Here is an 18,891-nt window from a genome sequence, read left to right on the forward strand (position 1 = left end):
AAGGCATAGCATGGAGTTCATTTTATAAGTGTATTAAGATGGCTAGATTAACCTGAAATTGCAGTCTTTCCTCACCATTTACCTTTCGGTGTTCAGTAAGCGTTGAGGCAAGCATTTGCCAAGCATACCGAAGGGGACCTGACACTTCTGTTGCAAATAACTTTTCCCCAAAAGCACTGCTTGTGTTGAAACAGTTTGGGTTCTGGCTTGCAGCCATGGGTTCACCTAAGCATATTACAAGAAGTGACAGGTAGACAGAAGTAATACATATTTTAACGTGCTTGACTTGGCTAGAGACCATAAAATGGTGTAGACTAGACTTTCCTTTCCCAGCACGTGTGAGCTTGCTCCCAATTTACTAAAGGTTACAGCACTGCCACTCGGGTCACATTAATGGCCCCAAGGCTTTTGAAAACAGACAAGAATGTGGAGTTCCTGCAATTTTTGGAAGTGTCCTTAGCTCCTGTGAAACTACTGCAGAAAACGTGCCTAGGGGTCAGCTTGCCAAATGGCTAATAGTGCACCTAAAACCAGTCAAGGACTCTGGTAACTGGTTCTGGGGTGAGTATTTCAGCAGTGGGTGCAAGCTATAACTGAAATTGGAAATGTTTCCAACTGGTATTCCCTAATATTTTAATAAATGAAAGTATCATGTCTTGAATGTACTGTGGATACAGGGAGCCACAGTTGTTCTAATATAAATCGCATGCATTCTGCTACTGAGACTAGATCTTATACATTAGTAAATACTTGTTTGAATGATACTCAGCACAAGAGAATAAACTTTTAAAATATAAAATAAATTAAAAAAATCAAATAATATCTGCCTAGTAGACGGTGGTGGTGTTTTTGTTCAATATGATGTAGTTAAGATAGTTTTCTTCAACTTGGGAGATCTTCAGGCAGGAGTTTAGAGAAACAGCACGGGATTATGATGATACCAAAGGCTAAACTAAGTTGGTAAGTGTCATAATATGGTGAAAATATTGAACTCTTTACTAGCAGGAGGTATAAAGAAGAGTATTCAGAAATAAAGCCATCCTAGGAATCTGTTCAGCACTAGTAAGCACAGTTGATCTTCAGCCTAAAGTAAGGTTTGGATGCTATTGCTTGGGAAGGAGGTGGGCTGACGGGAGAACAGGAAAGAGAACAGAGGAAAGAGCCTGAGAGAGGACTAAAAATAGGACTTGCCAGAAGAGGGAAAGGAGAGAGTGGTCTGAGGGGCGGAGAGCAGCCGTCTGCAAGCTGCAGAGCCATGTTACACATCCACTGTTGTTGGGGCGAGGAGGAGTGTGCCTACATTTCAAATAGGAAGAATTAGGTCAGTCATTTGGGAGAATTTTCCTAAACAGGAAGGCAGTGGAATAAATGGCCTGTGGGGAACATGGAAACTTCAGTATTGTGGTATTTTAGTGGCAGGGGACATACCAGGTAGAGTTTAGACAGAGGGAAGTGGGAGGGGGACCATGAAGCACTGTTGCTGGTATGCAAGACACTTTTAAATAGTGGGTCCCCTAATCAAGATCTGGCAGGTATCTGACGTGCTTGTTTTGTTGGTGGTGCTTTTGGCATACTTGCATGGCTGTCTCTCTCAAAAATAATGTTCCGTGGCTGTTGCTGTAGGGATATTTAATGCAGCCCTGCAGCTGGGGGAAGGATTATTTGGTTTCTTGCTTCCTTGCAAACCTTGAAAAAAAGGATTTCTTAAAGGTGGCCCCAGCTGTGGTGAAACACATGCATATAGTGAAGGCGATGGAGAGCAGAGTGGGTTGGATCCCAGCTGCAGGGTACCACTTCCCCAGGGCATTCATGACATCCAGGGAGGGGATGGATTACTTCATTCATTTTTTAGTTCAGATGTAATGGCCATGTGAGTATTGGCATGGAGATTTCTGTCCCCACAGAAAACAGACTGCACAGTGAACAGAAGAGGGGAGGGAGAGGTGAAATAGAATGCAACTCTGTCATTTACCTAGCATCAGCTGTAACTACTAGAAGAATATTTTTTGTCAATAAACTGCATTTTATGATGAAGTAAGAAGTAATTCTCTGTATTTTCTGCATATTATTAGCTTCTGAGAAGGTTGAGTTGAGAACTAAGATATCAAAATTGTTTGATGTTAAACTTTGAAATGATAAATGCCTTCTTGGGAAAATGTTTCCAGTAAAGAGTGTGACAGTTGCCTTTCTTCCTCTGCACATCACCACATAACGTAATATATAAATAACTTGATTTTTACATGCTGTAATCTGAAGGGTACTAAAAGAAATGGATTGGCATAAAATAATCAGTAGATGTAATGCACAATGTTCATTTGTCATGTGTCCAGAGTCTTGCATTATGTCCTGTGCAGCATCAGGAGGAAGGATGGAAAAAGCCACCATTTATGGGCCTGTTTCACTGATTTGGGTGCTTTCCTGGTTAACACATGAGACAAGTTTGAAACTCAGCACACCAAACAGGGTCTGGTATCGAAAGTCTTTTACTTTATTTCTGAATTGTAGGATTCTCCCTTAAGTAAGGCAGGTAATTTCTATGATTTAGATTGTTTAGTAGCTACCAAATTAGTGGTTTGTGTCCTCAAAAACACACCATCAAACATTTAGCAGAGCTAAGTATAGGAAAAAGTACATAGGGAACAAAATAATTCAGGTTGTCAAGTCATTCATTTATGAGGTAGGAAATAGTAGTATCTAGCTTAATGACCTTCACTTTTGCTTTCAAATTATAAACTTGATACAGAACAGATTTTTATTTTATTTAAATGATTCATTCCTGTTGAGTAACCTATAATGATTTATGTGACTTACTTTCCTTTTTGAATCCCCAGTGATTTAAAAGCTGCAAAGAGCTTTTCTTCCTCTTTCTGCTGCAACAATTTGTCCGTTCCCTCGTACTCTCAGTTTTGTGATTAAGCTGCATCGCTGCCACTTACTCCTTTCTGTTTTCCAGATCAGTGACATCTATCTTTGGAGATGCATCTAGTGTAATACTGGGTCAGGAGTATATAAAGCAAATTACTGTATAGCTGTATGTATAGCATTTCAGGGTTGAATAGGTAAAAAGGGTCAGACCCTGTTTAAAGATAGCTATTTTCTTTGTAATGCTGTACTGGATGGTGGTCTCCAAATCCTCATAATTTAGTGTAGCTGCACAGGTGATGAAAGATTTTGGCTGTATAGGGATGCTATGTGGAGACATAGGAAGCTTGCTCTTAATTCCTTGTAGAGTTCATCATGTAAACGACCCTCAGGACTTAACTAGTATGCACTGGGACAACATGTGCATGAGCTTCCCATGCTTTGAAACCACATCACTAAAACGGTCTGAAAACATGTCACCAAAGTGTAGCTGAAGCTGGGAGAGAATCCCTCTTACTCAGTGATTTTAAGTGAGACGCTCTACTCTGCAAATGCCTGGATTTGCTGTAATTCCTTGTTGTCCATACGTTTCCAATCTGACCAGTTGGTTCCTAGAAGTCCCTGCTCCCACACCGTCTTTAGGTCTTGGTCTGCATCCAGCATATTAACAGCTGGTGACTTTGAGGCATTGTGGCTGCCTGTTAGTATGTGCACTTGAGTTTTGTGGGGACATGTTGGGAGCTGGCCATTTCTCCCAGTTGATGTCTGGCACACAGCGTTGGGCTGGGAGGATGGTTTTGGAGTGACAGCATAACCTGGAGTGTCATAGGCTGGCTGCTGGTGCCAAATAGTATTTTTGTAATCGCTAGTGAGTAGTTAAAGCGTTGGGGAGCATGGGGATCCCAGAAGCGTTGAAGTATAAAAATCTGGCTGTCTGATGCCAGTGGTTTAGTTGTTTAGACTCAAAAGATCTTAATTTGTTTGGGGAGCCAGTGGTTTCCTGATGTGGTGCTCCAAAGTGGAAAGTCTCTTACTTGATATTGCGGGGTGTGTTTCATGTTCAAAACTGATGTGAATGCCCAGGAGATTAAAATCTAACTGCAAAGTGAATAATCCATCTCAGAAAAACAAAAGCTAGTATGACTAAACACATTGTGATGCCTCATCCTGTAGCCTTACTGCATCAGACATGCTTAATGCCTTCAAAAGTTGAAAAATGGGGTGTAAAAATGGTATGATATTGGGGGGGGGGGGGCAGGGGGGAGGGTGGGTGGTGGTGGAAAGATTAAGAAGGAGCGCTTTTGGCTCCAGACCTCAGCGTGATGACTTTCCTCATACAGAGGCACATTTATTTAACTAGGACCCAGTATGGATTCAGGAGTGGTTCCTCTGGGGTTTTTTTCACTATCTGTGACTTCTTCCTTTCTTTCTTGTCTGCCTGAGTTTGAAGGTTTCCCAATTATTTTAATCCATTGTTCTAGAAAATTTGCAGGACCTCAGTGATGGAGAGTGAGTGCTGGCCTGGGATGCCGTGGGGGAAGCCACCCATCCCTCAAACACCCTGTCTTGCATGACCCATGTCGGATGGCTTCCTCTAAGAAGAAATAATTAACGACCTCCTTATAAAAAAAATTTAAAGGCTCAGTTGTGGGCAGGTTCATGGAAAACATTGTGGCCTGCTGAAGCTGAGCAGGCTTCAGGCAGCAGTATGCGAGGGTCCGTGCCAGGTCTGGGAGCAGGGAGCAGAGCTCTTGGCTGCAGTCGTGTGTCTTGCTGAGATGATGGAAATGGCAGTGGCTGGCTGAAAGAGTCATTAGCCAGCTGACTGCAAAACGTCTGTCTTCTCTGCCCCAAATACTTCCTTTTTTCCATCTTTGAACCCCACTGGATTGGAATAAAGGCTACAGAAACTTAGAAAATGATCCCCCCAAACCATAAAAATGGAGAAAAAGCATCCATTCACTGCAGAAAAAAAAAATAATCAATACTACATCACTTTTGCAAGTAACAGCCTGGGGGAGGTGGTGTCACTTCAGTCACTTTTGCAAGCATCACACAGTAACATAAAGCAAAACCTCTGTTGGTTTCTCTGCTGAATTCTGGTTAGTAAGATGCCCAGGAAATCAGAAAAGCCATGTTGATACTTTAAATTTCAGTTCATCTTTTCTTGTTTTACTTCATAAGCTTTTGCATCACCTGAGTTAGAAAGATAAATGTCTGTTGGGAGGTGAGCAGGAAGCCCTTGGAGGAGATGGGCTTCATGCTCTGATATGTCCCTTGTCTATCTGATTTGCTTGTTCCTGTGAGGTTAAGCAAGTCACCAGCTTGGGAGCACTAGAGCCTTCTATTTAGGTAGTGTATGAAGCAGAAAATATTGTTCACAGGTGTTACAGTATTTTGGCCTGAGGGTAGTGTGATAATGCAGCACACCTGCCGTGTGTCAGCAACTCCTGCAACTCGTATTTATTTATTTTAAATTGTGAATTGATTTTATTTTCTGCTCAGTATAAGAGAATATGGACTTTAACGATCTGATGCCTCAAGCACACTCAGTCTCTGTAGCATTAAATACAACTTTTGAATAGTGAATGATGCACAGGGGCCCCACGTGAATGTTTGGCTCCAGAGCAATTCAGAAAGGTCAAAACCTCATGGAAATGTAACCCAAGTAATCAAAGTCATTTTGCGGAATACCAGCGTGTGCCATTGACGTCTTTTCCTTACCTTTTTAGTTTCTTGATGAAGTAGCCATGAATCAGTTGTAATCACAGCACTGCAAGAAGTTTTGCTGTGTTTTCTGTTGTCTGGATTGTTTTTTTTTTCAAAGTGAAATGAGGAGAGGGTGAAGGCTTGGGTGTTTTTATGTAGGTCTCTCATGACCAGCATTTGTGGGATGCTGCTGGAGTCTCCATTACTGGTTCCTTCATTTCCTTTTCCTCCTCTTCATATCTGCCTCCCCCCTGTAATTCCCTGTTGTTTCTCAGCATACTTATTTACTGAGTTATTTGTGTGTTATTTCTGCTCCCCCTTACCCTTCCTGTAATTGTAGTATTTGGGCGGATTAAAGCTTTGCAGTGAGCAGGTGCTTTGCTGAAGACTGTTACAAGCAGCAGTTTTTTGCGTTTTTCAGGAGTCCTCTTACCTTTTGGGTTTTTTGTTTGGTTTTTGTTTGGTTGGTTGGTTTGGGTTTTTTTTTTTTTAGTTTGTTTGGGTTTTTTTTAATGAATGAAGTAGCCAGGGTTTAGTTTCTGTGCACTTCTATAGTTCCACCCAGTGCTCCCAGGAGAGTTTGCATGGTCTCTTCCATACAGGAGCCATCTGCAGGAACCGTGGTGTGAGCAGTGATCCACAATCCTGCTTTTGGAGCAGGTGGATGAATCTTGGCACTGGGGCTAAGGAAGGCAGAGCCAGCCCCCACTCTGGGGTAGGAAAGGGTGCAGCGGCAACTGCGCCCCATTTTCTGGAGACCTCTACAGAGAGGTTGGTGGGAGAATGCGATTCCCTTCTTCCTCTGGTAAATCCATGTCTGCCCATGGGGAAAACTGCTTGGATCAGCAGGGTGGGAAAAAACACAGCCAAAACAGCTTATGGTGGCCTGATTTTTCTTGCCCTGTTCAGAAATTAGGGTAGCCTTGGGGTGATCTAGTTGATATGACCAGATGATCTGGTGTCTTCAGGGAACCTGGTCAGTCCTACCCTTCATAAACCTTGCATGCAGGATGAGCAACAGAAATCACAGTTTTTCTGGGGTTTATTGCTGTGGGAAGCCACCCATCATGAGAGCAAAACAGACACTGGTGATTTCACTGAATCATAAAAATGAAAGGTAACCAGGAGATAGAAATGTTGCCCTGTGCATCCCTATGCTCTGAAGCGGAAGGGAATATATACATTTTGTGAATTCACAGTTGCCAACCCGAGTGGAAGGGGTGGCAAAGTCAGCAAAATTTTATTTGCTTATGCTTTATAAAGTTGCAAACTGAGAATTTTGCTGCTGCTTTTTATATGTACAGTCTCCAGTGATGACTCCACACAGCTACAGATAACCTGTTCTTGACTGTCATTATTGTTGCTATACCATCTACTCTAAGTCCCACTTGATGAAAATCCAGTTCTTTCTCCACTGTTAGCAAATGCTTGATTACCTTCTGTCTTCAAGAAGCTTGTACGCGTTGCAAGTCTCTTAGCAGCTCCCTTCTCTCTATTCCTTTACTAGGGGTAAGCAAACTCTGTTCTCTGCTCTGTTCTCTTACTGCTGGTCACATTTTCTGAACCTATTACTGTTCTTCCTGTTCTCTTCTTGGTAGTCTTTAATGCATATTTCTCAAAAACTATGAATCCCAAACTGAAACGTGGTGCTGCAGAACGTGGAACACATCCAGCATCATGTACCAAACCGAAACTCATCTTGTTTAATGTGTTTCTTCAGACCTTCGTGCTACTTCATGCCTGCTGCCTAAGCCATATCACTTTTGACTTCTGAGGTCCCCACTTCTGTGGCTGTTACCCTTATGGGAATGTAGTCAGATTCAGGTTATATATGGTTTTCTCTCAGACTGCTTTTCTCTTCTTTAAGTCTGTTGAGGATGCTGGCAGCGTGCTCCAGCCTCCCCAGTGCGCATGGATTGGGCATGCTCTTTCACTGATGCTCAAAGGGCTGTGGTTCCCCAAACTGATAAGTTCTCACAGGTTGTCGCTGTGCTAGTGATAAGTGTAGGCTAGGATTTGGGTGGCTTTTTTTAATCATTTGTACAACTTCCCCCTCCCCCCCTTTTAATCATTTAAACTATTTCTGTGGTTCACTTATGAAAAAGTCACACGGGGCTGTTTTAAAAGCCTTTCTAAACATAGCCTCTGTCATCTGTACCACTTTCTGTTTATCAGATGCCCTGTTGGAGAGAGTGAGAGAGACATTGCCCTAGTTTGGCGTGGCTTTTTGATATGTTCTTCTTGACTGTTTGTGTTTTATTGTTGTTGGTTGTGGTTTGTTTTTTTTTTTTTTTCTAATCTCATTATTTTTACAGGATTAGAAATCCTTCAGCGTTTTGCTCCAGTATCCAGCATTTTGCTCTAGTATTAAGTGTGCTGTAATTTCTGGCTTTTCTGTCCCCACTTCGTTTGTAAGATCAGGTGCTGTGTTGGGTCTTTCAATTTCTTTTAGACCTTACCTGGCCTCTGTGGCATCTGCAGAGTAGTGGTTAATGGTTTAGAGATGATTGCTGCTGGTTCCCCAAGGCTAGTTTCCACTAATTTGAAACAGCCTGACTTACTGATGTGTTTGCTCTGTTCTTCCCTTACTCCATCCAGCCTGCATTTGCACATCCTGCACATCAGGTGAAAGATGCCGTGACTATCTGGTCCCAGCTAGTTGCTGTTAAATGAGGCACTGAAAAATTCAGCCTTTCCTGTGCTCAGTAAGAGGTCTGATTTTCCTTCGAAATCTATTTATAAACTCTCTTCCTATTGTTTGCTGCATCTCTTGCTGATTGTAAGTCACTTTGCATCCTAGTTTTCATTTCTCCTTCTATGTTGATGTTGTTCTTTTATGTTCATCCCTGAGTCATATGACCTTGGTTCTGCTTTGGTGTACAATCCCTTTTTGATGTATTTCCTCCTCCCATCATTTAGAAGCTCCTGGCACTTCCATCCCCACCCTTGCTAGGTAGAGGATAATCTCTCCAGAAACACTTAATGTGTTTTCTTTCAGTGGTAGTACCAGAGAGGTGCATGAGTGCCTGAGGTGGGGGAGTTTCAGATCTTAATGTGTGATTCAGGTCTGCCATTGCCTTTTTGTCCCCTCTGAAGGGTATGTCTGTTGGTTTTAAGGTGTATCCTCCATCTCCTCTGGCTTACATGGCTCCTTCCTCAGATGTTGTCTCTGGTTTTCCTTCTTTCAAGAAACTTGATGATTTCGCTTCAGATTTCACTCAAGAAATCTCTATCATGCACTTCCCTAGAAGGCCAAACAAGTATTTTAACCCATCCCATGTTCTGCAACAAGTCCAACCAACCTTTTTTATTACTGCTAATTAACACCTTCCTGTCCTCCCTGAAGCTATGTTTGGGCCCATGGTTTGTGCCACCAAATCTGTTAAGTCATTTAACACAGAGTATGCTGTACTGGCACAATTGCTGCTCATCCTGTTGCTTAGCACCTTTCTTCATTGTTTTTTCATCTTGTCAATGTTATTATTTTTTGGCTTTCTTTTAGTGTTCTGTTGTTTTGTGGTTTTTTTTCCCATGCTGACTCTAATGTGTTTGTTTGTATTTTTAATGTTTAAGGTACAGTGGCTGAACAGTCATTGTGTTTGTGAGCTAAAGTATAATGGTTGCACTTGCTGGGGTGAAGGCCCCCAGCCACGTTGGACAGACGGGTGACCACTGGTGCTAGAACAAGGGGTGCTGCTTCCCCCTCCCCATGCTGGGGAGGTTCAGTGCTCCCAGCTGAGCCACCAGGTTCCCCAAAATCACACTGGTGCTGGCACAGGAGAGGTGACAGGAGCATGCGGTTGCGAGGGGGCACATCCCGTTGGCCTTTTGTTGGTTTTTTCCCCCATGTTCATTGAGACCATGTCTCTGCAGTTGCTCTGGCTTGTTGGTGTCTGCTGGAGAAGCCATAATGCCAGGGAGATGCTTCCTCTGTAAGGCCTCTGCTTGCTGCTGCCAGGATGGTGATGGGTAAAGAGAGCTGGTCTTAACTAGTGGCAGAGTGCCGCAGAGGTGCTGCATCTCCTGGGGACCCTGCACCAGGCTTTTGTGGCTGAGGTACCTCCTGCTAGTGAGGGCAAAACTCACCCAAATTAAAGAGGAACAGCACAAAGCCGTTGTTTTCCTAATAAGGAACCCAACTGGAATGAAGAGAGCTGAGACTTCAAGCAGTCTGATGGAAACAGTTTATATTTCAAGCTTAGAAGTCGGCGTTCTGGCATGCATTCTTTTCTTGTAACATATATTGACATTTCTGTTACTGCTTTTTGCAGCAATATTGTTCTCCATATGCTCTTCTCATCAGCATCTCATCATTATTGGATAAATATGTCTCTAGTTATGCAGAACATTATTTTTGAAGTATGGAATCATTATTTGATTACATAACTTCCAAATTTGGACTTTTGCAATGATTCATAACAATCTTCAGAAAGTATTGTAATTAAAGAACTTTCCACAAAGAGAATTAATGAGATCAAAGAAGCATTTAAATGTAAATCATTAATCTGTGCATTACAGGAAATAGTGACTATGTATAGTACATTCAATTATACTTGGTTCAATTTTGGTTTGTCAGTACATCCTAATTTTTTTGAAATTAATTTGCAGTTTCTTTTGTAATGTGATTTCCATTTGCTTAATATAGCAGATATGTTCACTAACATGTATTTACGTATAAATAAAGGTTTATTATGACTTCTGGGTTAATTAAATTACAGACTCTGCTATCAATTATCTGTGAATTTTGGTGCTTGGTAGATGTTTAGTCTGGAGAAGAGAAGGCTCAGTGGGGACCTTATTGCTCTCTACAACTACCTGAAAGGTGGTTAGTGTGGTGGGGATCGGTCTCTTCTCCCAAGTAACAAGTGATAGCACAAGAGGTAACGGCCTCAAGCTGCACCAGAGGAGGTTAAGACTGGATATTAGGAAAAGTTTCTTAACAGAGAGGGTGATCAGATACTGGAACAGGCTTTCCAGGGAAGTGGTGGAATCACTGTCCCTGGATGTGTTCGGGAAACATAGAAATGAGGCCCTTAGTGACATGGTTTAGTGGTGGTCTTGGCAGTCCTCGGGTAGTGGTTGGACTTCATGATAAGGTCTCTTCCAACCTAGTTGATTCTGTGATTCTGTGCTTTAAGTCCGTGCAAATAGATTCTGTGCAAATAATTGGTAGTGGAAATGGTAATCTCCCAAGCTGCAGTATGTTGGTAACTGTAGATAACAAGGACTAGTTGTGTTGGAAGGTTTTAAGATGCAGGCTTTTTGTGCAAGTGTTTTGCAGGTTTTGCAGTCCCTATGTAATGTCTTTACTTTGTACAGTGTAAGGGTATGAAAAAATTTAGTTGTGTTTTAATACCTTGATAATATGTGAATGCTCATCTTCCCTTAATTATTCTTCTGCAGCAGTCACTTGCATTTTAAACTTTCATGCTGCTGAAAGTACAAAAGTTTTTCACTTTAAGTCATAAACTGAAGCTAGTTCTTGGGGATTTTTTCTGGGGAGAGGGTTTGTCTGTAGCCAAATTGACTTTAGCCTTTGACTATCCAGTGTTAGCAGCATCTGGGTTAACTTTGGACTCAGCTAATCTTTTGGAATCTTTGAATATTGGGATGTAAGCCAAAACTTTGCTATCCAAGAGCACATCTGGCTTGCATCGCATTACCTCATTTGTATAAGGTAGTGCTCTTAGTGTCTTTTCATTAGTTTGTTTTCTGTTTGCTGAAAAGGGGAATTTGATACTGGGTTTTGCTGGCAACAGAAAAAGTTTAAGCTTTTCTTTCTTCCTGTACTGAAATTCACATTGAAAGTCACGATTTTGGTACACATCCAGGTATAGTAAATAAACAAATAAGCAATTCTCAGCCGATTATGTTTGACAGATGTGTAGATACTGTTAGCTGTTCTGTCAGGTTTGCTGTGTACAAAGGTAGAATAATATTTATGTTGTTAAGTTTCTTAAGATCATTGTGATTTCATCCAATAAGTGAAACCACCTCTTCCTAGGAGGATTGTTGTGCCATTTATAAGAACCAAAATGCTTTTGAAGTGCATTTGGATAAAGCAGCCTTTTGCTGAGAAAGGCAAAATGACCTATTGTTTTGAACTGAGAGAGGGATGTTTTCTGTCTTGCAATGTAGGTATTTTCAACCTGCACTAGATGGAATGAGGTAAATAGTAATATTGCAATCATCTGAGGAGTTTGTTAGAAATTGGATTCAAAATGTTCGTTTTGCTTCTGTTTACATCTGTATGATAACAGTGTGAAATCAATAGTATTTTGCTCTCAGTATTTGTTATTAAACATATTAGTATGCGTAGGGAACTAAAGAAGATATTTGGAAATGGATAACCTTAGGTTAATTAAATCCATCTGCTGTCTGACTAATGACAGGAATATTGTATCCAGGAAATCACTTATGCTAAAAGATTTGATAATGCACAAAAAGTTTTCTAACCAAGCACTGTTAGAGCAAGCGAGGACTCATGTAACTGGAGAGAAAACCAGTCCCAGAGAGTTACTCACAGTGTTGTGAGGCTCTGCTTCATGTGGGAATGTCTTCATGTGGGAAGAAGTTAAGAACCAGATTTGTTGTTCCTTGAGGTACAAAATTATAGTGGGCAAAAAAGTAAAGCTTGATTTAATCTCTTGCTACATGAAGTTGTGTCTGTGAAGCTAATTTAAATGGCTGTGTTTCCATACTCATGAACAGCCAGGATACAAATGTTCATTAGGAAAGAAGCTACATAAGGTGCAAAAATGAGCTTCCAGAAACACATTGATGACAGCTGAAGGAAGACAGACTTTTGGTTCGTATTGACTATCAGTCTCATCTTACACAGATTAGTGCTTTGAGGTAGTTGGGTTGGCAGTTTCCAAAAAGCAAATAATGTTGGTTGCTTCCTATTTACACTGCCCTAACTCATATCAAGAGGGAGGGGAAAAAAAGAATTTGTACTACAACTTCCAGGCATTATACTTTGTATGGGTCATCTGTGCTGTTTGGTGTTGTTTGGTGAATGGTTTTTCTAGCTGGAAGGCAGTTTTTGTTACTTCTAATTCATCCTTTATGGAAAAGAAAAATCAAGTTCATAGTTTGAGTTTGTTCACTTATTTAGTTGGTTAATTTGCATTTCATATCTTCATACACCTGTACAAAACATGGTTGGGGGGGGGTATTTGTGGAGACCTGGGTGCTTTTAAAGCAGTGCACTCACAATGAGCTGAAAAATAGTTTATTCCTTATTCATGTGACAGATGGGCAAAACAAAACTCTGAGAGATTAACATTGTTCTGCAATTTAATTTTTAAAGCATAAAAGAAATAGTGGCTTAATAGAATTAAAGGTGGAGGATGGGTTTGTTTGATCTACATTGGAGGAACTTGTTTAGGCTTTCTTTGTAGTGAGTTGGACAACGTCATGCTAGTATGTGATTTACCTCAGCTTAATTCAGGCATCTAAAATAGGTCAGTGCTCTGAAATGTCTGGCTTTCTGCTCTGCGTTTAAAGTGACCATCTCAGATGTGGACACCTGAAGTTTGATCAGGTGAATGCCTTTCTGACTGTCACGTTTTCAAAGACATTGAGTTAATTATTGCTTTTTGGAGATGCTAAAGACAACTTATTAGACAATACATTATAATAATTTTTTTTATATAACTGTGGCTGTTTGAGTGTAGAAATTTATGATGTATTCCTAAACAAGTGTGTCGCACATTAGTACCTTGAAAATATGGCCTGAAGCGTCAATCTGCCATATATGCTTCTAGTTCCGCTTCTCTCTTGTGCTGTTTTGACATGCAGGAGGTAGGAACTAGCACTCCTGGCCTTACACACAGTGCAAAAACTGAGCACAGGCTGAATGCTGTGCACTTGCTTGATGTAGAGACACACATACTCACTGTAGAACTTAGCCTTGAAAGTGCAGAATACATAAATGAGTTTGAAAATAATAATCGGCCTAATTCAAAACATTTCTGTCAAGCAACGTAGCTTGTTAAACATCTAAGTAAACAAAAAAATGAAAGCCTGTACTTTTTTTTTGGTGATCCTTAATAAACCTGCTTCTACTAGTAAACATTGTAGTGTATGTTAAGGTTTGATAGTGACTTCCTAGCAGATGAGTTAGCAGATGTATATTTTGTGGAACTGCTTATATTTACATAGTAGCTATGGTTACCAGGTTAAAGAAATCGTGGCCTGATGATGAACAGAAATAGATTGCAGCAGATTGGTTTGTTTTCAAGTTGCTTGAAAGCAAAATGCTCAAGGGTAAGATCACGAGGACTAAGAATGTATGAGTAACAAACATAAAAGCACATTCTGCTCAAGTGGCACAAAGTCTGCTTTTTCAAATCTTTGTTTTGATACTAAATCACAGTATGATTTTTTAATGTTGGGTATAGCTTCTATGTAGTTTGAGAATTGGGGGCCACACACATATTTATAATTAAACTATTTAATTGAAATAGTTAAGATTTTAAATGGATATTGTAATGTTTTAATTTTCATTTAGTATTGCACAAAGTTAAATTAAAATGTAGAAACTTTGTTCATATTCAAGGAAAGTCATATTCACTTTAAATCTAACACATAGAATGACTTAATGGAAGTTTTTTTTTTCTGGATGCTCTAGCACTTAGAAAAAAATGACAGAAGTGTTGATGAATTCAAGTGGGAAGGACGGAAGTGGGCTTGAGGACAGTTAGTTGTACATTTGCACTGAAGTTGGTGGGCCCACTTGAGATGTTTCTAGCATATATGTTGCCTGGAAGCATCGAAAGTACTTGACTCCATTTCTGAAAGGGAGTGCAGGTGCTGAGGAGTTCAAGACCTGGTGACTTTAATGTAAAGAACAAAAGATGTAGTGTTTGCAAAAGTTTCCTCATGGTTCAGAAACCCAAGCTGCAGTGAATTGTGTTGGATTTAGGGCCCTCAGTCACACGAGGTTTTCTCAGTATCTTATTCTCCTTTATGGCCATTGCTTTGTCCTGTTGCTGAGCACCACTGAAAAAGGGTCTGGCACCATCCTCTTGGCACCATAATGTAGAATAAGATCTTATGGCATTGTACTCTTCCTTAGAGTATGGTTGCGTTTAGATCTCTTTTGTACCAGGGGAGGTTTTCTAGGGTATCTTGTCAGTCCTCTTTAGTTCTAAAACCTGAGCATATGAGACTAAAACTTGTGCCTGATGTTTCTGTGTTTTGTAATCCTAGCTTACAAATTCACGGCTATGAGATCGTACTCAATAGGTCTGCTCACCTTGTTTTACAGAATAACCAACCATGACTACGGAATCAGGATCGGACTCCGAGTCCAAGGATAAAGAGCAGGATCAGCAGGAGAGCCCTGCTCAGCAAGGAGCAGCGGAGACCCAGCCACAGGACCAGCAGCAGCTTAGCGAAGAGCATCATAACGCGCTCGAGCAGTTCTCGGCTGTGGCAGCCCACAGCACGCCAGTGAAAAAGGAGCAGGTAAGGGAGCCTCTGCATGCATGCTTGCTGCTCCCCAATAGCTATGTGCCGCCATTTATTACTCCTGGGATAAAAGAAGCCTGGTGTGCTAGGAGTGGAAATATATATTCAGATATTTGTGGAAGGATGTTGCATGTGATGCTGTAGATCTTGACTGGTTGGTCTTTTGCTTTTAAAAAACAATAGTTCTGATGCAGAGTGTTTTGAAATCCATGTGAGGTCTTTCTGTCTCCAGTGCTTAAATATAAGGGAAGTCTTATTAACTAAGCAGGAAACATCTGCAGTCTTCCATTTGCATTAAATAGCAAACACTGCCAGTTTTTAAGAATCTGAAGATGTTTTTAGAGTTTATTTCTTTGATACCTGCTAAAAACTGATTTCATGCTTGCTTGTCTGATGTGTGAGCCAGGAAGAATATGTGGACCCTTAAGCTTCTCGTAGTTCTGAAATGACTGCATTATAATTGCTCTAACTATTCATGTAATAGGTTTCAGGAGAGCTTTCACATGCTTTTCCATTTGGTTCATTGTTGCACTTATTAAATTTGAGGAAGCTGCCTTCTTTTTCCCTGTTAATAATTTCCAGTCAATAGGATTAACAGGCGTTGTTCTTCATGGGTAAGTGACACACAATTAATGAGGTACCTTCAAATTACATCTCTTAGCTCTGTAAGGTTATGATCTCCACTTGATTGCATTCACACTTGAAGCGGGGTGTAAGTCTAACTCCTCCTCTCCTTCACCCTTTAAAAAGTGGGGTCGTGTTGTTTTACCTAGTTGTGAGACAGAGCTGGTGAAGCAAGCAGATGTGAGGTGTTACTTAAAATCAGTGTGACCCTTCTGTAGAAGCTGTTTGAGGGGCTCGATGTGCTTTGGGTTTTAAACAGACCTACAGCCCAGACTTGCTGGTGGGAAAAAAGTGGGGAATTTATGGGGTATTTCTGTATATCCCTCATTTAGGGGTGCATTACGTAAATGCTTGGGGCAACAAATGATTATGGGACCAAATTAAAAGAGATGTCTAATGTCTTGTAATAGCTTAAGAGGTAGACATGGCAGAGCAGGATTTCTCATGCTTATTTCTATTGGAGATCAACTGTTGGAAGAGCTGTTTATTTTTTGATTGCCAACCATTTTTACCATTAATGTAACTCTTGATCACCCTCATGCTATGCACACCAAAGACACCTTTGCTCTTGCTCCCACACCCACCAATTATGTGTTGGAACAGTCTTGGTCTCTGAAAGAGATCAGAAATTGCATGTAGTTACTTTGGGGAAAAGAGGCAGGGATGCTTGTCCAGAAGAGAGAGGCACTGCACAAACTGGTATTAGTTTAAAGTGTAATTCTATCAAGCCTAGGCATAAGTATAATTAATTTTGTTCTTCCAGACATCTTCAGTAATCTTTCTGTCCCCAGTAGAAAAACCCAACAAACCAACAAACCAACCCAAAACCCACAATAGCCACCAAAGAAAAACAACAACTCCTTAGGCACCACACTTGTCCATCTGTGTTTACTACGTAGGTGTGAGTTTGGAGACCTGAGATGATCTCATTTGCATGATCCCTTCCTTTCCCAAGGACTACCACTTGTCAACCAGTTTCTGTAAGAAGCCTAGATAGAAGGGTTTGTGAAGGGATATGTGAGACTTTCCCACTGAGATGACCAGATTGAATCCAAAAGTCCATGTTGTAAGATGAATGCCAAATCCACCTACAGTGATCTGCCCAGTATATTTTGTAGTGGCTTTAGTGTCTCTATCACAAGAAAGAACTACTTGAATGCAGCACTGAGACAGAGCTGTTGGGAATGGTGTCATTAAAAAAGTCAATGAGAGAACCTTAGGAAGAAATATTTAAGTTACCAATCCATGGCAGTGACATTTTGTCATTCGATACACGTAAAAGGGCACATTTTAATGAAGACTAAAAGGCTTCTTAATGTTGAGATTAGCAGTTACTAGAGAAATGAGTCTTTCCTATCAGATATAGTAATGCAGTCTTACTATCTTCCTGCCTTCCTATTTTGTTGAGAAAAAGCAAGAAGGTATCATGGAGTTTGGACACTAACATTACTGAGCAACTATAGTGAGTAGGTGGGATTCATGTGTTGTGCAAGCTTGGCAACTTCATACCCCAGTGAGAAGCTGTGAAGCATCAAAGAGCATTACTGCTGAATCCTATGACTCTAAAGGCTTTTTTTGAGAGAGAGGTCCGGCTTCAGAAGGGATTGGACATGCTGTGTCAGAGTAAGGTGCAGTAATATAGACAAAAATAAGAGACCTTTTGCTGAGAAAAGCACAAATCCTTGAAGCAGCTTGTGCTGCACAAGAATTTAATCTGCAACACTGAAAATACTGCAGAAATAAAGCACAGAAGTATCTTGGAGAAGAATTTAAGAGAAAATGTAACTGCGCTTGCAGAATTCAAAATAATTCACTGAGTACATGGATTTTCACAGGCCACTTTTCCCCCCCTCTTCCTAGATACCAGGATGTCAGGTTTCTTTAGGAAGAAGATGCTTAATACAGTCTGAAAGTACCTCAGTGCCTGAACATGTCAGCATAGTTTGGGGAATCTTCTGTAATAGTTCTTGGCATGTTTTGTTTTCCAGACAAATGAGAGAAAATCCTTTGTATGATTTTAACATAGACACATTCCCTGATCTTCGTGTAGATGGGAACCTTAACAAATGAAATAACCTCAATACTGGGGTTTTTAATATTTATAAATAACCAAATATCTGCTGTAGTCTTGAGATACCAAATGTCTTAATGAAGACATATAATCACCAATCCATTAGGATTCGCAGAAACATTTGCAGGCAGAAGATGGTTCTAAAATGTAAATGGCTGCTTGGTTCCCTTGTTGTGTGCTTTTCTGTCAAGCAGCTTGTCTGTTTTCTTGCAAAAGATTAATTCCATGTATCTGTTTTGGGGTTTTTGTTGTTGGTCTGATGGAGGGGGGTTCCGACTCTCACATCAGAAATCTTAATGAGCCACCAGGTATGACAGTATATTCTTCCCAGCCCTGGAATGACTTTCGCACTCACACATGTGCATGTGCACCCTCCCTGTCAGATTTCTTTAACAGAGCGCATGAAAATCATCAAAGAGCCCTTCAGCAGCAGAGCTCTTCCCAGAGGCCCTAACAAGAGACACCTTCAGTCTTGTTCTTGGTGCAGTAGGTTGGACCACTTGCCAGCTGGCCGTGGTTGTGGTAGAGGGGTAACCGGCCTTCAGCCGTGCTGTGAGCATGGAGGGGCTCTTCTCATTCCTCACAATGTTAAATGCTCAGCAAACAGCTAATCCACTGACATACGTTGTTCTTTCATCTCCCGCCAGTCTTCAAGGTATGTGAGAATCTTGACATCCAGACACAGAGCTGGTGTTCAAGTGCTGGAGCTGGATGGGAAAGAGCTGGCTGGCATGGGGCTGCTCCTGGGGAAGAATTTCCATGGCTCAGGGAATGAAGTGGATTTTCAAATCAGCTTTTGCTATTTTATCTTTGTAGTTCCACTTTCTTTTTAGTCTCCCTGCCCAGGGAAGCCCAGGAGATCATGGCTGTGTGTCCTTGCAGGTTAAGGAGGACTGTGCAATCTTGCCTTGCCTCCTTGCATTTGCCTCTTTGTGATTTGTTGTGGCTTTGGTGAGAGCTGGTGCTGTTGGGAGTACAGCTGACTCCAAATTCCTTTTTCCCCCATTCACCCGAAGGCAGAGGTGAAGATTATGGCTTGTTTGTATGAAATCTCTAGGGGAAAGTTCCCTGTAATTTAGCAGTACACTGTTGTTGCTGGTTATATGATGCAAGGCTGTTTTGCTCTCAAAGCAGATTAAAGCATTCGG

The 18,891-nt window shown here is 41.1% G+C and overlaps 1 protein-coding gene across 16 annotated transcripts in view; it reads left to right on the forward strand.

Annotated features, from left to right (window-relative positions):
* The window catches only part of EPB41L3 (erythrocyte membrane protein band 4.1 like 3), a 150,581-nt gene that overhangs the window by 63,347 nt on the left and 68,343 nt on the right, over positions 1 to 18,891 (forward strand). For 15 of the 16 annotated variants that reach the window (XM_065668031.1, XM_065668043.1, XM_065668030.1 and 12 more), the window contains exon 2: positions 14,846 to 15,045. In XM_065668031.1, the coding sequence (XP_065524103.1) occupies positions 14,857 to 15,045 (189 nt within the window). In that variant the 5' untranslated portion in view covers positions 14,846 to 14,856. The remainder of the gene's footprint in view (positions 1 to 14,845; positions 15,046 to 18,891) is intronic. The other variant, XM_065668036.1, reaches the window with a different exon arrangement.

The sequence above is a fragment of the Lathamus discolor genome, chromosome 2, assembly GCF_037157495.1.
Source record: "Lathamus discolor isolate bLatDis1 chromosome 2, bLatDis1.hap1, whole genome shotgun sequence".
NCBI classification, from domain to species: Eukaryota; Metazoa; Chordata; class Aves; order Psittaciformes; family Psittacidae; genus Lathamus; species Lathamus discolor.